The sequence below is a fragment of the Camelus ferus genome, chromosome 9 (assembly GCF_009834535.1).
Source record: "Camelus ferus isolate YT-003-E chromosome 9, BCGSAC_Cfer_1.0, whole genome shotgun sequence".
NCBI classification, from domain to species: domain Eukaryota; kingdom Metazoa; phylum Chordata; class Mammalia; order Artiodactyla; family Camelidae; genus Camelus; species Camelus ferus.
In genome coordinates, this window is record NC_045704.1 from 34,573,246 (window position 1) to 34,598,368 (window position 25,123).

At 43.9% G+C, this 25,123-nt stretch overlaps 1 protein-coding gene and 1 long non-coding RNA gene across 6 annotated transcripts in view; one reads left to right on the forward strand and one right to left on the reverse strand.

Moving 5' to 3' along the window:
- Positions 1-19,213, reverse strand: part of LOC106729788 — a 48,382-nt gene extending 29,169 nt beyond the window's left edge. The window contains exons 1-4 of one of the 5 annotated variants that reach the window (XR_004322417.1): positions 17,981-19,213; positions 12,862-12,926; positions 8,198-8,267; positions 3,766-3,904 (exon numbers count right to left, since the gene is read on the reverse strand). This is a non-coding gene — a long non-coding RNA (uncharacterized LOC106729788). Of the gene's footprint in view, positions 1-3,765; positions 3,905-8,197; positions 8,268-12,861; positions 12,927-17,695; positions 17,916-17,980 lie in introns of those variants that run through there. The other 4 variants (XR_004322419.1, XR_004322418.1, XR_004322420.1 and 1 more) reach the window with 4 other exon arrangements.
- A 690-nt stretch (positions 19,214-19,903) lies between these two features.
- IRX5 (iroquois homeobox 5) lies at positions 19,904-23,607 on the forward strand. Its single transcript, XM_032486333.1, has 3 exons — positions 19,904-20,613; positions 21,681-22,086; positions 22,264-23,607. Exons 1-3 carry the CDS (start codon positions 20,365-20,367, stop codon positions 23,058-23,060), a joined length of 1,452 nt encoding a protein of 483 aa, XP_032342224.1. The 5' UTR covers positions 19,904-20,364; the 3' UTR covers positions 23,061-23,607.
- Positions 23,608-25,123: the final 1,516 nt, after the last annotated feature.

Genomic DNA, 25,123 nt, shown 5'->3' on the forward strand with positions numbered 1-25,123 from the left:
ATTTACATCCACACAAAGACCTGCACACAGATGTTTATAGCCACTCTATTCATAAGTGCCGAAACTTGGAAATTACCCAGATGTCCTTCATTAGCTAAATGGATAAACTGTGGTACGTACAGACAATGAAATATTATTCAGCATTAAAAAGAAATGAGCTATCAAGCCATGAAAAGACATGGAAGAAACTCAAATGCATGTTGTTAAATGAAAGAAGCCAATGTGAAAAGGCTACATACTATGTGATTCCAATAACATGATATTCTGGAAAACACAAAACTACGGAGATAGTAAAAAGATCAGTGGCTATCAGGGTTTGGGGGGAGGGGAGGGGTGAAGAGACAGAGCAGAGAGGATTTTTAGGGCAGTGAAACTATTCCGTACGTTACTATAATGGTGGCTACCTGTCATTACACATTAGTCCAAACCTATAGTATGTACCACACCAAGGGTTAATCTTAATGTAAACTATGGGCTTTGGGTGATGATGTGTCAACACAGGTTCATCAGCTATAACAAATGTACCACTTCGGTGGGGAATGGTGATAATGAGGGAGGCCTTGCTCATGTAGGGGCAGGTGGTATATGGAAAATTTCTGTACCTTCCATTCGCTTTTACTGTGAATCTAAAACTGCTCTGAAAATTAATCTATTAAAATAAAAAGCTTGTGGTCTACTACAGTACCTGGACCACACTTAGAGTTGCACTGTGGACTGTGGCCTTTCCAAGCACAGAGACCTTTATTCCTCAACCCTGTGTCCCCAAGTATCTCTGATAGTGGGAACAGAATAAGGTGTGGGATTTGAGAGGTTTTAAAAAAGGTAGACTTGATCTAACCTGTAGACATTATGAGAGTAACACTGATCTGATTTGGTAACTGGAGTGAGAGTGATGCCATGAATCAAGACAAGATGTTCAGAAGGGCAGAGAAAGCAGGCCCAGGGTGGAGAAGACAGAGGAGGGGCGATCAGGAAATGTCTTAACTGAAAATCCGAGACCAGGGCTCAGGCAAGGGGGCAGTGCTGATGCAGGGGGCAGCACCCCAGAGAGCAGGTGGGAGGGAGGTGGCCAGCAAAAGCAAAAGCAAAAGCAACACAGTCAAGGGCCAAAGCATTTCAGAAGCCAAGGACACTGTTCCATGCGCAGACAGGTTAAGCTGGGTGAGAACTGAGAACTATCAGGTCTAGACAACTTAAGATAACTAGAAAACCAGACTGCATGAGGATGAATGGAAAATGAGAATAGAGAAAACTAAGAAAAAGACACACTTCTACAAACCCAGCTTTCTGCAAGTTCAGCAGTGAAGGAGGGAACTACTGGGAGTGGAGTTTAGAGGGGGAGACTGGGTCTGGAGGGAATATTTTAGAATGGGAGCAATGGAGGAAAAGAAATTAAGTGAAGAGGGAGAATTTTAAAATATATAAGGGAGGTAAGAAATCAGGAGAAAACAAAAAAGAAGAAACAAGAGGTTGACTACACAGTAGCAGGGATATCCATTCCCCCGAAAAATGAGGGATCGTGTTAAGTTAGGCACAGGAAAGGTATAGAAATAACAAACTGTGGTTTGTTGAAAAAAATGATCTCATTTGGCTTTACAGTCAAAAGTCTGCCTTAGTGCAGCTTCTGAGAGGATGTTGTTTTCAAAGTCAAAATTTCAAGGCAGTACCAGGTTCCAATTTCCCTCTAACTCTAAAACCTGTGTATTCAGCTTCAACTTTTCTGTCCTTGCCCTTTTGAGCAAATGAGTCACAACTCTTTATTTCTTAGCCACTCAAGAACAGCCAGGAGCCACTGTCCGTTTATGTTCCAGTCCCCTGCTTTGAGGAACAATTCCACCAGCCCCACCTCAACAGACAGAAAGTCAGGGCAGCACTGAATCCTTTCTTGTTTTTCCTTCTGTGAACATGCCAGTGCCCTCTGGAGGCATAAATGTTCATTATTATGGGATTTGAGAATCGTAAGTTGTCCTCACGATGTATATCAATTATATTAAATGGACACAGACAGACATATCATAAAAAGCTACCTTCAGGATTTATAATCTGCCAGTTAAACTCTAAATTCTGTGAGAAAAGAACCATGCCCACTGTGGTCTCCAGTCTGGTCAATGCTGTCCAGTACCCAGTACCCAGTACGTGCTGAGTAAGTGCTTGTGGATAAATGTCGGCGGTAATGAGACCCAGATAACATTACTTACTAATCACTTAAGCACATGTTGTAATCCAAAATCATCAAGTTTCTAAAAACAAAAATATTCCCCAGTGCTTTTTTCCTGGAAATGTTTTCCCCCTCCCTCTCTATCTTTAAATCTCTCTACACAGTTGACATTTAGTATACTCAACTCCCCGAAATGTTTAGGGGGCAGCTAGAGCCGGGAACACTCTTTCATTTTCCTTCCTTTATATCCTTCTAAGCCCCATCTTTTTTAAAACAAACACTACTCAATAATATTGAACAGTTCATCTCAGATTTGCTTTTCATAGAACCATTAACGGCTGTTATCATTTAATAATGAAAGAAAACACATTTCTTGAGAAATCTGCCTTTCAGAGAAAAGAAAATAGACCAATATGAAAGAACAGACTATGTTCCCTGCCTGCAACTAGACTGTGAGTTCCAAACTCCCTGGATATTCTACCAGCACCTCAAAACCACTGTGTCCTCTCCCACTAGATCTGCTTCTCCCAGGTTTCCTGTCTCAAAACCCTGGTACCACAACCTCCTTGTTGCAGCCATCTGGACACCCTCGTTGCCATGCTTTTCCTTACCCCCATATGTAACCAGTCAGTCACGTGTCCTTTTATCTCTAGTGTCTTAGTATCTCCCATCAATCCATCAACATCTCTTCTTCCCCTGGCCACTTTCTCAGCTCCAGCAACTGTTCTCACACCTGGATAGTTACTTGCAAAAACCACCTAACTAGTCTCAGCATCCAGTCTTGCTGGGCTCCCCCACACTACCAGGGGAAGTGATATCTCCCCAGCGCAGCCCTGAGCAGATGAAAGTATGACCAAGTCCAAGCTGCTCTGTTGCATTGGCAGCCAGGCCCCTGCTTACTCCCATCTCTTTCCTACCTCCGTACACACCTCTCCTGCTCCTCCCAAAATCCTTGGAGATTCCCCAATGCACCATGCTTTCCCTTGTCTTTCTTTATTCGTCCTTCCTTCAGGGCTCAACCCCAATGCCCCTCTCCTCCAGGAAGCCTTCCTTGAGTTTGCCCACCCTCTGCTGGGCTTGGTTGGGGACTGTGCCCCTGTGATCCCACAGCACCTGACCTTTCCTTCTCACCATGCTGTGCTGAAAGGTCTGTTTATGCCTCTGTCTCCCTGGTAGGTGCTTCATTCCAAGATTACAAAGGCAAACTGTTCACCATCTCACCTCCAGGCCTGAACCCAAGGCCCACTTTGTTGAATTCAGGGAACCCTGCTGTATTTGTATTTGATTCCCTGGATTTTTCACAATGTTAAAACACAGAAGGTATGCATACATAATAATGAATAAATGGAACCTCCTATTGGTTAAAATTCAGTTCTGAGATTAACATACTTTAACTTGCTACTTGTACCCATACTAGGAGCCTAAATGTCTGTATGATGCATACAGATGGCAAGTAGACATTTATTTCTGACATGTAGAGAATAAAACGTTGTGAAGAATAGGGTTGTGATACAAGCATGTGCAGACTGAATTTCCAGAATTGGGGATAAGCATCCTCAAGTTGGCAGAGTTTGCTCTGGAGTCAAAAGATCCTGATTATCACTTACTAGCAAGTCATCTCATCTTCCTGGGATGCAGTTTCTTCACATGAAAAACAAGTCTTCTCCAGCTTCAAAAGCCTGCAAGTGGAAGCTGCCTGCTATTTTTATGCCTTGAGTTTGAAAGGTGTTTTGAATAAGAAGGCTCCTGGAAAAAAATTAAAGAGGCTGCTAATGTGTCTGCAACTGACACTTCAGTATATTCATACGTACAGTTTCAAGATGGCAGGTAGGGTAAGGTAATTTAGCACTAAGTTGTTCTAAAAACATTTTGTGGAGAAAATATATATAAACAATTATGGGCAAAATTAAAGTGCCTGGTATTTTAAAAGAATACACAGAGAATACAGCAATCACAGCAGAGTCAGGAAGTCTAGTGGTAACCAACCTATGATTTGCAGTATTTGTAAAAAAATTTTTTTTAAACTGTCTAAAATAGCACCGTTTTTTCTTTTCCTTTTTTTTTAAACTGCTAGATAAATAGTATTACAAGATGATTCCACAATGCTGGGCCATTATATACACTCAGAACTTTTAAGTCGCCTACCTAATGTAGCTCTTTCCTAAAACACAATATATTTTGGCCTCCTCATTGGCAATGGCTTATAGTTGGGGACACTGGAATCCGTATTATTACATATAAAAGCCTGAATATCTTAATTTTGATGTCTTTTATAACCCCTTTGATAAAACCTAGTATTTATATAAATTTAAAGAAACTCTAATAGTCCCTTAGGTTTCGTCCTTCTTCCAAGTTCCCAAGTTAAAGGGCTTCAGTCGTATGAGAGCTTCCTAATTTAGCCTCCTAAAACTGGATGCATATTTAGAAAAGGCTCTCAGCTCTCTTACTACCTTGAACACTTGGAAAAAAAATGCACAGAAATACTTGCATTTTCTTAGGGTGCCCCAGTTTCTTAGTAAAGCCACCAGCTCTATATACCATCTTACAAATATATTCTTAATGTAACTGTTATCTTCGTGTGATATTGCAGTTTTAATTTTGGAACTCTTCTAAAAGAACTTTGTTATTTTAAGCCTAAAATAAATTTAAAATTTTTAAAGTATCATAGTCTTACAGATTATGCACTTAAGACATCAGAAAAGTACAGGCTATCTTATTCCTTATCAAACATAAAAGGAGGAAAATAATATTTTGTTTTTCACATACACACACACGTAACCAGACTGAGCCTCATAACCAAGATACTTCCAAGCCCTAGTTTTATAAGGAAGGGTATCCATTTGTTTTTTCAAATCCACATACTTAAATTCAAATATGGCTCTTAGAGAAAGTATGCCACATTTATGGTGAGTTCTTAAAACATAGCACTCTGTTAAATATACTTTGGTGCAGTGACATCCCCTTTTGAGGCCCCAGGAAATTCGAACGAGACCAAATTGCACCCCACCTCTAACAAACCACCCTGCAGCTCACTTCCCTCTCCCCGGGTGTCCTCGTCTCCGTGTCACATACATGCTCCTTCACAACTCAAGACTGCTGTTTTCTGTGAAGCCTGCTCGGGCAGCTTCAGCTCTCCTAGTCCCTCTCCTAAATTCTGAAGGTTCTCGACTTCTAGGAATACATAATCATGTTGGTCTCCATCTCAGTTTCTTTCCACTCCTCCCCGGCCCCCACCTGACTCCCCACATCCAGCCTAAGAAAGATGAGAACCATGTAATCAGGGCCTTTATCTCTTTACTGCCAGGTAAAGAGTGCCTAGAAGTGCTACAGCAGGGATGCTTCCCTCGCTGCTTAATGATGAGTGACTACTGGTACATAAAGATTCCAAGTGTCCATACTATCTTTTGTCCAGGTCATTTTTAAGCACAAGGACTATTTCATTATCATATGTCATTTATATCACTATGGTTATGACCATAATGGGCTAAACAGTAAACTATATTTAGAAGCATTGCAAGATTGGGGTCCCCTGAGCCTAATGCCTCACTCAAAACAGTCAAAGAATTATAATATCGACTTTTGTCGGAAAGATTATTGTAATCGGTTAATGACATCCAGTGTTTCTAAAAAAAGAAATGGAGCTACATCTTCAGTGAGAGTTCTAAAGTCAGAATATATGATGGAAAATCAGAATAAATCCTTGAAAATCCTTTCAGTGGGTCTCTTCCAAAATACAGCACACATCGTGGGGAGGATATAGCCCAGCGGTAGAGTGCATGCCGAGCATGCACAAGGTCCTGGGTTCAATCCTCAGTACTTCCATTAAAAAGATAAATAAACTTTAAAAACCTAATTACCTCCCCTCACCCAAAAAATAAATAAATAAAACAAACAAAATATACCACACATGGCTATTTTGTACATGCCTCAGTATGTCCAGTAAGTATACCATAACTGTAATTTCCACCAGGGCTGGGAACAGAGCTGCTTCTTCCATTTAGCATCATGTGAAGTAGTTGCATTTTAGAGGCCATGTACTGGGAAAAGGTACTTTTTGTTTTTTATCTCCTTCTTTTTCTAAGTGCATGTAATTGAATTAAATAGACATTGAATGTAATACCACTGAACACAAAGTGTAAAGATAATGAATTAATTCTACAAATAAAAACTGCAGGCAACACGGTAGTGATCAATTGAGAAACTATTACAATACATCCTTGAATGTCAAGTCTCTACCAACACTTGGAAAATTCCCCCCAAATTTCCCCCAAGTAACCTGTCAGCTTTGCAGCATCTCTTCTGTAGTGTATGGCCATCTTTATTCCTTTACTTAGAAATTGCTCACGAAAAAAAGTAATTTTTTCTTAAAAGTATTTCTCTAAAAATAGGAACTAAATCTAGGTTGTGGAAAAATGGTTTTTGACATCTAGCTATAAGTTATTTAAGATAGTCTGTATGTTTTAAAATCATAAACAAATCCAGTTAAAGCAAAAAGCCCACAAAAATGTAGATGTCCTCTTTGTCTACCCTTCCATATATACACAAAATCAATTCTAGCCTTAAAAAAAAAATACCCTATGTAATTATCATATGACCCACAATCACACTCCTGGGCATTTATCCCAGGAAAATGAAAACTTGTGTTCACACAAAAATCTGCACACTAATGTTTACAGCAGTATTATCTGTAATAGTGAAAAACCAGAAACAACCCTGAAATCCCAACTGGCGAATGGTTAAACAAACTGTGGACAGCCATACCATGGAATACTACCCAACAATAAAAAGCACAGACTACTGTATCAACGGATATAGCTGAATCTCCAGAAAATTGTGCTGAGTGAGAAAAGCCAATTGCCAAAGGTTACATACTGTATGATTTCATTTATGTAACATTCTTGAAAAGACAAACTGATAGAAATGGAGGACAGTCTAGCGGCTGCAAAGGTTAAGGGGGAGAGCCGGAGGGAAGCAGGCTGTGATACTGCACTATATACTGCACCTACTGGGGGAAACCGGGTGAAGGGTACAGTGGACCTCTCCATTATTTATTACAACTGCATGTAAAACCTATAATTATCTCAAAATATAAAATTTAATTTAAAAAAAAAAAAGGAATGCTGTAGCCTAATACATTTACCTTACCGTATGGAGATCTGAGCTTACGGATTTCTCATAGCACCTTCTCTGTAAAAACTATAGAAGTAGATGAAGTAGAAAGTGGGTCATTTACAAAACAGTCACTCACAGCAGTTTCTTCGAGTGTCATCAGCATCTGTGAATCTCCCCAGTTCCCTCACTGGGGGCTAACTCTGGTCAGACATACCCCTTGCCAGTGTTCACACCACAGAAGCCCGAGGCCTGCCTGCCACAGAGGAATCCTCCCGTTTTCCTACAGCCGCCACAAAGGCCACAGCAAGGAATTTCCCAGTGGCAAGGCAAACCATCATTATTCAGTCTACCCAAATGTAAGAACTCTGTGGAAGATTAGATGTCAACCTTCTTTACATAAACCAAATGTTCAAATGCATAACAAATGCTCTGCCAGTTAAGATGATTCTCTCCTTGTATCTGAGTTGAGCTAAAAGGTTTTTTGAGGAGAAAATGTTCTATTCCAGAGGGACTAATATAAAGAATTAAAATATATATACAGATACCTTTCAAGTCTTTTTTCTCCCGTAAATATAATAGAATCACATTAGAAAGTGACTTTAAACCAATTCTAATAATATCAGACTGCCAGAAGAATTGCTATGATAGAGAAAGGGATTTTTTTTTTGGAACTTTCTTTTTCAGATATAAACATTCACTCAATGCAATAATAACATTTTAGAAAAAAGTCAACATATAGAATTGATTTTACTTTTTCTATACTTTGATTAAAACAGAAAATGTTCGGTAATACACTACAATGCTAAGCATTTTAAATAAAATTGGTGATCAAAAGAATCTTCTGCATGACAACTGCGGATTTGAATTGGAAAAATATTGTAATCTATAAATAAGGGCATCCAAAACACATTTAAACCACATAAGCACCTGATTTTTCCATGTCCTTTGCATCTAGAGTGAACAGACCACAGGAAATGTCAAAGACCGACAGCTGAATCTAAAAGAAAAAAAAATCCATTTAGTTGTCATGATCATTGTCACCATCAATCCCTAATATGTTCTTACACTTCACCGACCTCACTTAACTTTGCCCTGCTGCTTTATGCTTGGGAGAAGACAAATCACTAATCAATTATGTACACTAATTAAAAATGCTACCTTTCGGAGCCATTTTAATACCTTAGGAATAGGGGTGAGTATTTCCTCTAACTGCTTACTTTTAAACATTTTCGATAACATATTAGCCAGGATGCAGTGAACATTTGCAAACACTTAATCCTACAGTCTACATAAACTATCAAATTGCCCCCCAAAAGTAGCGGTGCAATTCTGGAACTGGTTGAGGTCACATGGAAAATAGAATTATATGCTAATTTGTTCCTATATTAAGTTATCATAGAGGGTCAGGCCAAACAGTAAAATGAATTCTGGAAAAAAAATTAGATTGGTATGTACCGTATCAAAGTAAACTGTTTATCTTAATAGATACAAATACAAGAAAGATTTTTAAAATGGGGGCATTTTCTCCTTTTCAAAAAAATAAATGTGTCCACCAACCCCAAGCAGTGAATTGCATGATTTAAAAACACTTTATCTAAATAGTTTTTCAGTAAAGGAGAACAAGGGCAGGATTTTTTTTTCAAGAGGAGAAAAGAAATGGAAAATGGCGTAGTATTCAAAAGAGAATAGTTTCCCTAGAAAAAAACTTTACCTATGTATTTATTGAATTTCATTCACATAAATATTTCTGCACATGTACTGTAAAATGAACAGACAGCTTTAAACTAGATGATGAGCTCAGGAGGTGCTCACCATAATACATTTATTATTTTACTTCAAAATAAACTAAACAACAATACAGATGTTTTACTTAGAATAGATTTGTCTGACGAAAATACACTTTGCCTTAAAAAAGCAATTAAGGAAAAAAATCTATATTCATTTTTTTCTGGAAGGCATATCTATAGATAGGCCTTATCCATAGACAAGTTCTATGGATACAGTATCAATTTAGAAAACTATATTAAACCAAATTAATGGATGGAGAATTTAGGCTACCAGTTTCATATATGATGACGACGTAACCTTTATATTTCTATTTTCAAAGCTCCTTTTATAGAAAAAAAGAAAGAATATGGTGGAGGGGTGAAGAGGAACTAAAATCTTACAGTATTTGAAACCATGGGACCAGTATTTTATAAAGCATCCAGTTTATTGAAGGACACAACTAAGATAAGTAAGATGAGTAACAGAGATCATCTGTGTCACACCCTCAGGCAAATTCCCGGGAAAATATAGAATGATAATTTTTTGTTCTAGAGTCTACCCTATTTTCCGTTAAAAGATATGCTTATATTTTTCATGTTATGGCAACATTTCTGATGCGATGCTACACAAGAAGCAGCACTCGCAAAGAGCCATCTGAATTTTCTTCAAATCCTGACTCATTTTTACTTTTGCTTTCAATAAAATTTTATTACTATTGGTTATTATAAAATATGTTAGATTCCCATGGAATATCAGTTAGACATCTTCAAATACTTACTGTTCTATTACATGTAACCGGCACTGCCTGCCCTATTTTCTCCTTACCAAGTTAGACATGAGGATTCTTATTTAGGCATAAGATCGTCAGGCTCCTAAATGGACCATAAAATAAAGCTATATACTACTCTACTATCATTCTTCTTTGAAGGACCTAATGTATTGGGATCTTAATCCATAAAAAGTTGAGAATTACATTTTAAAAGGGAGGGAAAGCCTAACAAAAATGAAAACATGCACTGATGCCTAAAATATCAGGACTTAAGTAAATTAATCTTCATTCCCACTGAAAGCAATCTGATGTCCAGGGACTGGGAATTACTCTACCATAAAATACGGCACATTAAATACTACAATAAACCATCTGAAATGTCTTAAGATAATTATTATGTCATCTACAAGTGATTGTATACAGACTTATATTGTAATATTCAATACTGGAGGTTCTGATGAGAAATATGCTGAAATTGTAAAAATATTAAGTTGGCTGAAGATAAGAGCAAGCAAATCAGTAGCTATTCTATGACGAAAAGTAAGAGTGCAAATAAGATTTGCAAAAGAATCGATAAAAGCAAGGGCAAAATATTTGGACCCTGGTTATCACAGACAACACTATCATTCCTGATGGTTTGCATATAAAACTTCTTATCTCTACCAGCAAGTTGAAAAGAATGAAAAGCTTCTTACAACCAGCTAAAAAGGAAGTCTTTACCATGCTCCTTGAAAAAGCTCATTTTCACATTACTCAGGCTTCATTATGCTAAATCAATATTCGTTTAGTCACTGGGGTTATTGACATATTTTAAAATAAAAGTATACCCTTCAGCTACTGCACTCATTACAGGTAATTTGTCTTGTCAGAGAGCAGGGAATATTATCCTAGTCTTTCAGGGGCTGACAGCCCATGGAAATACCTCCCCATGGTTACAACTGTAAATAATTTTAAGGTAAAATATTGAAAAATCAATGACTGTTTCCTGCAATCTGTCACAAACAAATCAATCATAATCTGTACTGCCAGAGAGTATGATTTGAAGGAGATGGGAGCAGATGTAATTCTTGGCTGGAATCTCTCATTTCAAAATCACTTCACATAATGGTGTCATCATTTAAACACTTAACAGTCAGTGCAACTGCCACTGTAACATCTAGTTGGACAAAACCACAAGGAGGAGGAGGAGAAAATGCCATCGCTATTATGTTAACAAACATTTAATTCAAACAGTTGCTGCATTAGTAAATTTCAGCTGAAAACAGTTTTACCTGCCCTCTTTTTCACAGTTTCAAATTAATCAAGGCTGCTTTTCTGTGTACTAATGCTCAATAAATTAGTCCATGACTCAAAATCTTACTCTCTAAAGCCCATATTCCTTTTATTTTAAAAGCCCACTGTAAAGAACAAAATTTGGAATTAATAAATAAAACATTTGGAGTGTAGACTGTCCATAATTCTATCTATATAACAAAGACAAAAAACAGTGTCATAGATGTCAAGATTATACTTTTAAAGAAGGTTTAAAGGTCTCAGTTGCCCTGATATTAAATTTTACATTTTCCTTCTATTAATGAATATTACGTATCAACTTTGTAATACTGTAGCACATTTTAGATGACAAGTAAGACCTAGTCCATTCAAAAATACCCTTGCATTCCATACACAAGCTATCCCATAGGTTGCTATTTTAAAAGCTGGAGTAATAACCCAAGTATATGAAATCTAAAAGTTGGTCAAGGTCATAATATTGAGTTGTTCTGCAATTGTAAACTGCTTTCCAAGTAATCACTTTGATATCATCATTTTTTTCCTAGGCTACATGTTATGTTAATGGCTTTCTCAGCTGCTTCCAACCTCTACCTAGGCATGAATAAAAGAATCTGAGATGGGTATATTTCCCCTTCCTGCTGTATTAACCTAAAACATCATTTGATTTAAAGATTAAAGAGTTTTTTTCCTGAAGGTTTTTGTTTTTATATGTAAACTAGCTCTTTAATGGAAGAAACTGGTTTTAACCACCACTGCTGCTTACCAATTTCCTAATTATATAATTAGACACCATGAAGCCCTTTATTCTTCTATTAATATCCCTCCATAGATAGAGTCCAGTGAGTAGATATTTTTTGATGACTAGAAAAGTATATCATTTTTCTTAAAAAGGAAAAAAAAGATATAAATACCACTACACAATTTAAGCCTGTGTAAACATTCTTAGACACAGTGATTCGTCGTTTCTAAAAGGGTTTTACTCTGTTTTTAATTTAACTTGCACAGGCAACGTAGTAGGAAAAGACAGAAGCTTTTTCATATCAACACAAATTTTTCATTTTTGTTCTTCAAGAATCTTTGATTCACTCTTTAACACCAACATTACATTTTTTGAGAATGAAAAGGCATGCAGGGGAATTATCAAAGATCTCATCCAGAATAAAACAGAGTCCTCCATCCCATGTGAATCCTGCAACAGCTGCAAAGAAAGCAGCAGCCAACGTAGTGAGAGGAGAAGGAAAGGATTACCCGTAGCCTAGGATTGCACAAAACATGGAAAGGGACCTAGAGCTGACCACGAGGAAAGGAACCAACGTACGGGAGCTAGAGCAGCCCAGGCTGGGCCGGTCGAGCTCGCTGGCAGGGCTCTGGAACCAGCTGTCAACCGGCAAGTCTCCCGCTCAGGGCTAGGGGGACCGCCCCGCAGAGAGAGGGCAATGAAACCTGGGAGTTCAACGAGGACAGCTAAGCAACGTGCTCAATGCATGCACATCAACCACAAACTAAAATGACATCTACTAGAACAGAGCAGGCCACCATCACAGATCTCATTCTCAGAAAGACGCTATTTTAAGGGTGCTGAGTATGCCTAGATGAGATTTCTCAGCTCTCCCAGCACAGCCCAGAGCCCTGGGAGAAGCAGCTCAAAAACTCAGCACAGGAAAATCAGATCGTTTCCATACCCCAAATTTAAAGAAACTGCTGTCTACTAGATAAAGTTCTTATATGTAATAAAGGCGCAGGATTACAGAGGAAAGTATTCTTTTAGAAGAGATAATATTACCTCTCTATCTTCAGAATCGCCTCCTTCCAAAGCCAGCACAGTAGCTCCATTATGAACTGCAGATTCTTAAAGAGAAAAACAGCAAGAGTTAGCTTCATCTTTCCTACTGCTTCCTTCCTTCATTGAATTACAATTTAATTACCAATACTTCCATTGATTTTATTCCTGAATGATATATTTCTCAAAAAGCTTACTCTAGCCATTTCCACTAGAGAACATTTAGTAAAACCTTCTCAATTAATCAACCATAACCTATTACTGTTGAAAGGACATGCTTTCTTCATATTTTCAAGAGCAGGGAACCCCCCACCTATATCACACACACACCTATTTGATATAAAAGGAGTATTAGTTTTAATACATTTGAATAAAAGTCATATGTAAGAAATAAATATGAATCTCAATAATAAATTGTGGCTGATAACAGATATAAAACTCAACCAATGTGCATATATGTTTAGATTTTTCTTATACTTATCCTTAGGAGGGGGAAAACAAATCTAATCCTCCTGGCTTTTAAATTCAACAACTTTACATGTGGTTAAAAAACAAAAAGCAAAAACTAAGCTTAGAGGCAAACAAAGAGGGATTAGATTGTTTACTGCTTAACATTTTCTTTATATTTGTATGTTTTCTAAGTCACTGTAATGCTTCAGTTCTTGGTCATACATACTCCATAAGGCCCAATCAGTGACAGGGAACACAAGTGCATTACTTAAAAACAATTATGTATTACTTCATATAATGTTAAAAATCACCATAATGCCTTTGAAAGTATTCACAGAGAAGCATTTATTCTATGGCAGGCTGTACTAACTTGAGCTACTTTCTGTAGAATTAGCTTTTTTTTTTTTTGGAGGGGGTCATACAACCATCTTTTTTACTTAAGAAAATATTCATCATCACGAAATCCCTACTAGACAACACAAATATTCTGCACAACATATTTTTTCTCATAGCCTGTCTCATAAGTTTGTACTCAGCAGCCCCTATTTTGATGAAGAGTGACATTTTGTGCACACCTGTATATCTATTGTCATTAAGAGTTTAGTACCCATGACTAGAGCTGATACTCCCACTAAATTTATTCTTAAAAGAACGAAGTAAGGAAAATAATCAAAAACTGGAATTTGGTATAAACATTTCCTTTAAATAATGATTCTATTTCTATAACATATCATAACCTTTGTTTTGCTTTTTATGAAAAGCACTGAGTTCATAAATTTCACTAACCTTAAAAAATAAATTATTCAGTGTATTTCCACGAATCAAAAATTTTTCTATTTACTAAACCTTTGTTTAATGCATTGGTAAAATTTTAACAACCAAAGGCCTCAAGAGATACTCTCTACATTCTGTATTTAGTCCGTCCCTATTACCAATATAAATGCTTCAGTAAAACAAACGTGGATGCTATTTTGAGTTTACTCCATACACAAGCACAACTGTGCAGACACTCGCTTGGGGGTGAGCGTGGGGATGCGCAAGGACAAATTTCAGGCAACATCTGGAGGAACCCCATAGTTCAGAAGTGAACTTAGCTGAAAATATCCAAATGTATCATGGAAGCATCACACTTACAACCTCCATAGAAAACGGAAATGATTCTGTTTAAGGAAACACAGAAGGCTAGTTAAATACTTTGGGGATATTAGATATGAATATCTAATCTAATTTTCTCCAAGGTATCACTCTATATTACTGCAAATAAACAAGGAAAGGCTGTATCAAGGTGTGGAATATCATTAGCCTGAGAAAAGGCTAGAAAAATGGATTACATAAATGATAACTGCAGGAGAAAATTATATTCTCTTCTCCTGAACAAATGTTAAGTGCATCCTTACTAATAAAGATTTAAACTTAAATTCCAATAGAATATACTGGTTTTCAATTTTGAAGCATCTAAGTTAATTTGCCAAGCTAACCTGGTATGTAGGTATACTCTAGCTATAAAAATACTGTAGGTTTATGCAGAAATAAGTCATGAGTGTCACACTCCAGAGTAGTGCTGTGAAAGCAAACTGGAGGCATTACTGAACAAGAAAAAAATAATTGCAAGATTTTACATCTTCTTAGAGTTGTATCAGCTGCCATTGTATTAAGATAATTATTCTTTATGAAACAGCTAACAATTATACCAGAAAGATGTTAAAGCTACAGGAGTCGTCAACACAATGTTGACATTGAAGGGAAATACACAAAGATACTGAGATATTACCACACAAAACAGGCTGTGCTATCTCAAGAGTTAAAACGTTACTCCAAATATGATACTGTTTTCATAATCCACTTTAAAGAACATGTTTAATTCACTAAGGATTACATGATTTCATTTACTTGCACATTATCAACCGAAGAACACTGAAATTTTCCCTAAGATTTCTATAATTAGAAATATATTAATAATTATTTAGTGTTATTCATTAAAAACAGATGATAGGTAATTAGTTCATATTCCTATTTCATTTCTTTTAACACAGCATATCGAATTTGAAAGTAATATTTGGATAATAGCACAGGGATGCTGATCTTAGCTGCCAGAAAAAAAATTTTTTGATGGGGGTGTTGGGAGGGTAAGCAAAGCAATTATCTGAAAATTAATGCTCTTGTTTTACTTTCAGCAAATGAATCTAAATAAGTCATTCTCTGATTTTAGTTTACCATGTAATTCTAGCCAGCTAATTATCCCTGGAGTCAGGAATGAGCTGTGACTCTACACCTGGCCTCTCCGATCAGACGCCTATGGCCTCCTCCACTTTCATTTCCTCTTTCTACAGTGAGTTTTAATATTAAAGAAAAACATTCACACATCTTATATACACACTGATGGACAGCCAGCTTCCAGGAAATCATGAGCTACAAAGAGAGGGGGGTAATCTTAATGCAATACTTATGTTGAAGGGTATTAGGTGCTGGGTAAGTCAAGCATCCGTTCTGCTATTGTTTTTGCATTCAGAGATTTGAAGTAAAGGACAGTAGTATTATTTTAGTAGTCACCCAGGTTATGAATCAGATCCTTAAACTAAGAAGAGTCTAAATGCACTATCTTCACTTGTTCATCAGTTCAAATTTACAGAACCCTATTTTGGAAGAAATAAAACCGTTTTCCTTTATTTCTGGCAATTAAAAAGAGGCATTTCATAAATAATGTAGCTAAGTACTTGATCATAAGAAAAAAGAAATTGTTTCAGGTCATTAAAACGTTCTAGGAGACTGTTTTCCAAAAACTGAAGGGGCATACATTTCTTCTATATTTACCTTTTTATTATATTCCTGGTTCCTGCACATTAAGCACACCTTCCTCTACAGATTTTTTCTGAACACCAACCATTTGCTTAAGAATATACTACTCTATTTATGTTTTTCTTTCTAAAACAGGAACCATTATTCCACAAAGATAGAGCAGAAAGAAAGCTGACAAAGGCATTGCCAAAAAGCCACAAGTAGTATTAATACATGCCAGAACACTTAGCACTGAACTATCATTTCTCTCTAAAACTTCTGCTGCCAAAGGGCTCACAAAATCTGGGAGCTCCAAGACAGGTTTCTAGTGCAATTAAATTCTCCAAAAGCAAAACTGTACAAAAATATGCCGCCCTTCTTATGTCACCATTTTATAGACATTTTCTCAGGATCTTAATTAAGATAACGATGCACACCTGTGTCAACATTCTCTGGCAAGACAGCCTTATCAATCATAATCCTTTAAGTACACTCCAAAACAGCAAAGCGATATGACAGAAGCAATCTGTTGCCTTTCCTAGCGTCAGTGTTGTGTCTCTCCTACAAGAATGATGAGAGCTTTAAAATACAGCAGATCTACTTTTATGAGTCTTTAAAGTTTTAACTGTAAACAGTTATTACATTAAATAAACAGGCCTAACCTCTTTTGCACTTGATTTAAACAATGACAACTGTACAGCCAAAACTCGAAGAGCAAGCTCGACGCCCGTGTCTTGGCAATACAATTGTGGATCTTATTTTAAAGCTTTAAGTTTTAAGAGTTATGCCTAACAGGATCCATGCAGACATGACAAACCAATAAACCCTTAGGAAGTTTTAAAATTAGAATTCTTAAACATTTTACGTTAAGAACAATCAGGGCATACCTATCCCTAGTGTAAGTTAAAATGTTCAGAAAGATACAAACGCAATAGTAAGCCAAAAAGAAAGAGTCGTCTTGGTAACCTGGAACCAGAGGGAGCTAGCTTCCACCTCTGCTGGGGGAGAAAGCTTCAGTGACAAGAGACCAGTTAAACTACTGCTAAAAGTAAGCAGGCTCCCAAACGGGAAAGCTGAAGAATAAATGGGGCAATGGATGGTGGGGGGGGGGGGGGGACTTATCCGTATCGTCACTACTACCAAGACAAAAAGTTAAAACCCCGTGGCTACCAGAAAAAACGTGAAAGCTTTCACATGAAAACGGAGAAAATCCGCCAGATGCTATCTGAATCCCGTCTGCCTGCTAATGATCAGCTCTTTCCTTCCACATATTAACACAAGTCTATCTCAGACGCCGGGCGGCCCGTGGCCAGCCGAGCAGCAGAGCCATCAATGTGCAAATAAAGCAGAAAATAGAGACATCCTTAAGAAATGAGTCTTAAATTTGACGTAGAGCGGAGGTGACAACCACAGCAACAGAACCATAAACTCTATAAATGCTTCAATATCTTTCAGGATTCTCTCCAGTCCTTGACACCAAAAAGGCAGTAGAAGAAAACGGGGGTAGGGGGGGAGGTTAAGTGTAGTGGGGGGATAGCTTAGCGGCCCAGAGTGGCAGGATGATGTAATGAGGATGTCTGTGTGACAGACTCAGATTCTCGGTGGCACAAACCTCCAAGGCTCCACTTCAGAAATCAGCATCCTGGACGCGAGCCGAGGGGGTGAAGCTGCCGCGCGTGGATGGAGGAGACACGCCCACGCGCGCCCTCCCGGGGACCGTCACATCAGGAGAAGCCCGCCCAACATTCACGCGGCCCTTGCCCACCGGGCGCCCGGGGGTGCGCGGGGCACCGCCGCGTCCATCCGGTTCTCGAGAGGACGCGGACGCCGCTCGAAGGGCAGGAAGCCCGTCCGCGAAGGGGCGGGTACGCGGTGGCACGGGGGACCCGAGGCTCACCTCTCCTCCGCGGCGCGGGCGTGCGGGCCTCGGACGCTCCCTCGTGGCTGGCGCGAGCCCCCGGCGGGCGGCGCGCGCGGGCCGTTATCGACCGTTAGCGCGAGGGGCTGCTGCGACGGCGGCGGCGGCGGCGGCGGCAGCGGGCGGAGCCGGGGGCGGGCGCAGGGGAGCAGAGGGGCCGCGAGAGGCGGGAACGACGGAGCAGGGAGGGGAAGCTCCGGGGAGGACCTCCCCGCGACCACCCGGGAGGACACTGCCCCTTGGTTGCCTGAGAAGCTGCCACTGGCCGGCTCCGCGCAGTCCTGGCCACTCGGCCTTCGCCTCAGTCTCGGCCGGTAGGCTGCCACCTCAGACGGGTTGTGCCCGCCACCGCCGGCTTCCCGTCTCCATGACAATAGGGCGCCGACGCCCCGCCCAGCCCCGCCCCCTGGGCGCCGTGACTCGGAGGGAAGCAGGCTCACGTCGCCGAAGGGCGGAGCCAATAGAGGCCAGTGTCCAATTAGTGAAGGCAGGGAGGAATGGGGCTGGGCGGATAGAGAGGTTGTCTGAGAACGTCCGCCTGAGAGGCGGAGCCTGGGGGAACTGACGGAGGGGAGGAGTCAGCGCGCGTGCGTGAAGTCGCGCTGCACAGAGTGTGCGAGTGTGCAGTGTGTGTGTGTGCCCGGACTGGAGCTCAGGAAATAAAATGTATCTCGCCTGTCAGAGTCATTGCGGGAAAGTTTGTGTGTTGTCATCGGCTTGCGTGTGACCCCCATTATAAAAGGCCACAAAGTCCCTGATCTACTGGGCTTTAGTGGAGTGCCCAACACTATGCCAGCCCGTGTCCCGGTTCGCCAGCGCCCCTGTCTGTTCCAGAGTTCAAGTGCTTCTGTGCCTTGTGGCGGCGCGGGGTGGAGGAACAGGCAAAGGGTCTGTTTTGTGTTCTGTGTGGCCTTCGTGGGCAAGGGCTCGGCCTGTGACTCAGTTGCTGTGTATTTGCCTTTACAGCTCCTCACTGGACAAACAGTGGTTGAGTTGGTTACTGCTCCGCGGAGCTTTAGCAGTAGAACGTGGGTGGGTGCTCGAGTGCATGCTAAGGGGAAGGAGACCCTCACTCTCCTCCACCACCAACCCCGGTCTGGCGGAGCTACGTTTGGGTGATGCAAAGCCCCGAGAAAGAGGCAGCGATCTATGGCGGGAGGGTGTTAAGTGGAGTCCAGGGACCTACTCCGGCGTAGCTGCTTCTCTGTCTGGCTGCTCTGGCCCACTATCTCTGCAGAGAAAGGCTACCCCGTAGTACCGGGTTCCCAGTGTCTCCTCCTTCGCAGTCTGGCGGGGAGTTGGTGGAAGGGAGGCCGGGCCAGAGACGTGATGTCCAAGGCCTGTCTCTTGCCCACCTGCTGCTACTGGCGGAGAGGGACAGTCACCCCGGACTCCCTGCGTCCTCGACGCGGGCATCCATCTGGCTCTCCCAGGGGCCTTCATTCCGGGTCTCCAACTCACTCTCGGGTATCCTAGGTTGAGGGAGAAGCCAGGGGCGGGTCGGCAGCGATCCGCTTTGGAACTCAGCCTCCTGGCGAAGGAGAATCCGCTAACTCCTTGATTTGCTGTGGCAGAGCGTTCACTGGCGCGCGGTCCGCGGCCTCATTCCCTTTGTGCTTCCGAGCGGCGGGACCCAACACCAAGGCCCGCCTTGCATCGGAACCGCCGCTCCACCCCGACTTAGCAGGGCAGGAAAGTTGGAAGAGATCGGTGCGCCCGGGATGTGATTGTCATCCTGGGGCCGGCGCTCGAGAGTCTGAGTGAGGGAGAGAGAGGGAGAGACCGAAGAGGGGAGGGGGGAAAATAAGAGGAGGGGGGAGAGGAGGGCCGCGGAGGAGAGGCGGGCACGAGGGAGGGGCGAGGGGAGCGCCAGCGAGCGGGAGAAGGAGCCGGGGAGGAAGAGAGAGAGGGCGAGGCGCGCCTGGCGGCCGGGTTGGCTGCGGCCGCCCAGAGGCTCCTGCCAGTCCTCCCACCGACTACACCCCGGGAAGGAGGAGCTTCAGGCGCGCACAAGGCGTCAGAATCCTCAATTTCCAACTTAGCATCTTGGCAGGACCTTTGCGAAGCCAAAAGGAGAGCCCCCCAGTGCAAAGAGCGAGGGGGAAAACAGAAAGCAGCAAGGGAGGGGGGGAAAAACCCTGCCGGGGCGAGTGAGGCGCGCAGAGGAGCGGGCGCAGCGGTCGCAGCCGGCGGCGCGCGGGAAGCCAGCAAGGAGGCGCCGCGGGCCGGAGCCCGGGAGCCAGGACCCGAGGAGCAGCGGCCCGGGGCAGCCGGAGACCAGGTGCCCGCCCGCTCGCCCTCGCAGGGCGCCGCCCGGCTCGTTGGCGGCCGCGGCGCGGAGCGCCCCATGCCCGTGTGTGGCCATGTCCTACCCGCAGGGCTACTTGTACCAGCCATCCGCCTCGCTGGCGCTCTACTCGTGCCCGGCGTACAGCACCAGCGTCATCTCGGGGCCCCGCACGGATGAGCTCGGCCGCTCGTCGTCGGGCTCCGCATTCTCGCCCTACGCCGGCTCCACCGCCTTCACGGCGCCCTCGCCGGGCTACAACTCGCACCTCCAATACGGCGCCGACCCCGCGGCAGCCGCCGCTGCCGCTTTCTCTTCGTACGTGGTGAGTGAGCGGGAGCCGGGGTGGGCGAGAGCAGCTGGGGCCGCGCGGGGCAGGCGGGGGCTGCGGGGACACGGGCCTCGGCTCCACCGCGGACCACCCCCGCCGAGCCTCGCGGCCCCTGCAAACTTAAGCGATTGTCTCGCTCGACTTCGCCCGGGCCTGGGGCTCAGGAGTTGCTCCGAGAGAAGAGCCGCGTCTTGCTCGGATCGCGGAGTTGGCGGAAAGGGTTTTTTGGGAGAGAGATCGCTGCAATTAAAGAACAGCATTTGGTTCAAACGTGAGCTCCAGGCCGCCGTGTACATTTACTTTATTTATATTTTATTTTTGGTCATTTGGGGAAAGTAGTTCAAAAGAAATAGACCTGAAATCTGAACAGAAGCGTGCTAAGTCTGTGTAAATGTGTTTGGCCTCGCCTTTAATTAGTCCTCCAAAATGTTGCAAATCCGTAATCCTATCTTCGCAATCCGATTTGGAGGTATTAAATTTCTGAAAAGTCGGCCGAGCTGCGGTGCATCCGGGATTTTTCGGCCGGGTGCACTTTCTGGAAAAGCGCCGTGGCTTCGGTTTGGGATAACACTTTTGGAAGGGTGGGAGCACCGGGACAAGGCTTAGCTTTTCGTTTGTCTTACTCTGTAGGGAAGCAAAAAAATGCCCCGACTTCCTTTGCTCTCCTCCTCTTGCTCCTAACGTGCAGCCACTCGGGCGCGGAGCGCAGAGTCGCTGCCGCTGCCCAGGCCTCTCTCTGGGTAGAGGGCCTGGCTGCGGTGGCCGGATCTGCGCACGGGGGGCGGACGTGCTCGGGCAGACGGGGGCCTACTGGGTGCCGCCGAGGCCAGGAAGGTTTCAAGCGACCCCAAGGACTGGACTCAGGAGTTGGCGCCCCCGCTGCCCTACGAGGAGGAGCGGTTGCACTGGGGTCTGAGTCCTCCAGCCCTACCCTAGTGGAAGCCGGAGTGCGGCCCTTGCAGCCCAAAGACCCCTGGGCGCACGCAAAGTGTGCTTCGGTCGTCCAGGTGGCACTGGGGATTATGGCCCACTCTCACTTTCTCTCTGCCTGTCCCCTGCAGAGCTCTCCCTACGACCATACACCCGGCATGGCAGGCTCCTTGGGGTACCACCCCTACGCTGCGCCCCTGGGCTCCTACCCGTACGGGGACCCTGCGTACCGGAAGAACGCCACGCGGGACGCCACCGCTACGCTCAAGGCCTGGCTCAACGAGCACCGCAAGAACCCGTACCCTACCAAGGGCGAGAAGATCATGCTGGCCATCATCACCAAGATGACCCTCACCCAGGTGTCCACCTGGTTTGCTAATGCGCGCCGGCGCCTCAAGAAGGAGAACAAGATGACGTGGACGCCGCGGAACCGCAGCGAGGACGAGGAGGAGGAAGAGAACATTGATCTGGAGAAGAACGACGAAGATGAGCCCCAGAAGCCCGAGGACAAGGGCGACCCCGAGGGCCCCGAAGCAGGTTGGTGGATGCGGGAAAGGGTGCGTTTAGCGGGAATAAGAAGCAAAAAGCAGTGGAGTGGGGGATGCCTGGAGAGGGGGCCCACAGGGCCTGGAGGTTGGGGGCAGAGGTCTTTGCCTTTGCGGGCGGGGACCTGGTTCCCCTCTGCGCGTCTAATCGCCTGGGTTTCGCCCGCAGGAGGAGGAGAGCAGAAGGCGGCTTCAGGCTGCGAACGGCTGCAAGGGCCGCCCACCCCCGCCGGCAAGGAGACCGAGGGCAGCCTCAGCGACTCGGATTTTAAGGAGCCGCCATCCGAGGGCCGCCTCGACGCGCTGCCCGGGCCCCCCCGCGCCGGCGGGCCCTCCCCAGCCGGACCTGCGGCAGCGCGGCTGGCTGAGGACCCGGGCCCTCACTACCCCTCGGGCGCGCCGGCTCCGGGCCCGCACCCAGCTGCGGGAGAGCTGCCCCCCGGTCCCGGAGGGCCCTCGGTCATACACTCCCCGCCACCGCCGCCTCCACAGGCGGTGCTCGCCAAGCCCAAACTGTGGTCTCTGGCGGAGATCGCCACATCCTCGGACAAGGTCAAGGACGGGGGCGGAGGGAGCGAGGGCTCTCCGTGCCCACCGTGCCCCGGGCCCATAGCCGGGCAAGCCCTAGGAGGCAGCCGCGCATCGCCGGCCCCGGCGCCATCGCGCTCACCCTCGGCGCAGTGTCCCTTTCCAGGCGGGACGGTTCTGTCCCGGCCTCTCTACTACACGGCGCCCTTCTATCCTGGCTACACGAACTATGGCTCCTTCGGACACCTTCACGGCCACCCAGGCCCAGGTCCAGGCCCCACCACGGGTCCGGGCTCGCATTTCAATGGATTAAACCAGACCGTGTTGAACCGAGCGGACGCTTTGGCTAAAGACCCGAAAATGTTGCGGAGCCAGTCCCAGCTAGACCTGTGCAAAGACTCTCCCTATGAATTGAAGAAAGGTATGTCCGACATTTAACGCGGGCTGCGTCGGTCCCGGACTTTCCTAATTTATTAAAAAACATGGCCTTGGCAGTTATTTTTCCATCAACATGAGAGAAAAACAAAACTACCCCTCCTATTAAAAAGTTTATAATTCATGGAGATGGATGACATAAAAATGTAAACATCTCCACCTAAACACAAAAATGTCTTAACCAACCGAAAAGGAAAATTACAAAAATGATTTGTATTAAATCTTATTCTGTATATTTAATGTAGCATTTTGTATTTAAATTGATAATTCAATATCTTTGAAGTAAATTATGAAATTAAGACACCTGTACAGGCATTTAATGGTTTTTTTGTAATATAAATATATACATTTGTGTTGCCCCCAAAACTGTTTCATAGTTTAAAAAATACAAGTTTAATTTAATTTTTTACACCTATTGATTTTTCTGGGTATGAGCTAAAGTATTATTACAGAAAGGAAACAGGTTATACACTTAGATTTAAAAAGTAAAAGAAACTGCAGCCGCCTTTGTAAAATGCAAAATATTTAATTAAAAGAGATTTTAACATAATCAGAGCCACTCATTACTTTTTAGAAGCCTCAATAAACTGTCCATCGCCATGGACGAAAGGTGCAAACTGCAACTTTTTCGCCCTCGAAGTGGGGAATGAAAGGTTCTACGAAACCTAGTGTGCCAGCGAGAAACTGTAATTAAGCCTCAGCCCCGGGGAACCTGGCCCTGCCCGGAATGCAGATTTGGTGATGCGGGCTGCTTGGGGGAGATTGGACCCCAGAGGAGAGAGGAGATTGGACCCCAGAGGAGAGAGGAGAGAGACCCAAGTGTGTGCCCAGAAGGGAGAAGAGATGGCAAAGCCAGCTAGAGACACGCACCACCCGAGCTCCATCGCTTAACCTAATTACTTCCAATCAGTGTCGTGTTTTATGCAAAGCAATCAGCTGGTGAACTTTGCTAATGAGTTCGATTTTATGCCGGATTTAGCCCTTATTACTATTTCAAAGGTGCTCTGGGCTAATGCTGGCGGGGAGCGTTAGGGGATGCCAAGGAGAAGGCTTTCCCAAGTCAAAGTCTTCTCTACCCCTTCAAAATTGGCCGTTGATCTCTTCGCTGGATTTGATTAAATTAGTAAATGTTCCATCCGATACCGTGCGGGTGGTATGCGGCCGGGTAGATCCCGGCGCAGCCTCCGGGCTGGGGCGGCGGACCAGCGAGGGGACGGTTCCCCCCTTTCACAGGTAGGTGTCACACTTGTCCTGAATTACAAGCCTGCACTTTGCAGAGTCGGAGATTGGAGACAGAGTGGGCAGAAGTGGGGGAGGGAGCGCCACAGGCGCTTGGGGGAAGCGAGGGGAGCCCCGAACAGACCAGAAGAGCCCCTACCGCCCCACCCCCACAGGCCCCTTTTTGGACAAGGGGGCCTTCAAAAGTTCGAGGATATTTGCCTAGATAATGAGGCCGTTGTGGACTTGATCAGGCTTGTCCTCACTTAAGCACTTTTCCCATCTCGGATTCAAGAGTCCGAGTAGCTACAGAAAGTATTTTTGAGGTTTTATTTTCTCCATTCAAACCGGCATATTTCATATTAAAATGAAAAGTCAGGTTGCGTCTCAATCCCAAATGAGGAAGAGCTACCGCCCTGCGTATGAGGCCCGTCAACTCTCTCCGATGCTCGGGTCTCCATTTTCCGCGGGAGATGTGGAACCTGGGACGTGTGGAATTTCGTGGGAAATTTTCAGTGATCGAGGGAGGCGAGGGCTTACAACAAAAACATATCTCCGCGAGAGGAATTAATTTGCTCTATTAAACCCAAGCCTGAATGTAGAGAGGATGTGTTTGCACGTAACACCGGTTTAATTAGGCTAAATCAAAACGCACATATTTGCATTTCTACTCAAGATTACTTTAACCCTACTTGGTTTAAAAAACACAGCCCAAACTTTCACCGGAGTTTTTGCTTTTGCTACTTTCTTTTTTACCCTGCAACGGAGCTCCTTTAGCTTATTCGAATTTAAACAAGTTTGAAAGCAGCATTGTCCAGATGTTTTCGAGAACAGCAGTCGACTTCAGA

Bases quoted from the DNA above. Each gene is read 5' to 3' on its own strand.
- IRX5 (XM_032486333.1), top strand. From the start codon at position 20,365: ATGTCCTACCCGCAGGGCTACTTGTACCAGCCATCCGCCTCGCTGGCG. The intron at 20,614-21,680 runs GTGAGTGAGCGG...TGTCCCCTGCAG, and splicing joins CCGCTTTCTCTTCGTACGTG to AGCTCTCCCTACGACCATAC. The intron at 22,087-22,263 runs GTTGGTGGATGC...TTTCGCCCGCAG, and splicing joins CCCCGAGGGCCCCGAAGCAG to GAGGAGGAGAGCAGAAGGCG.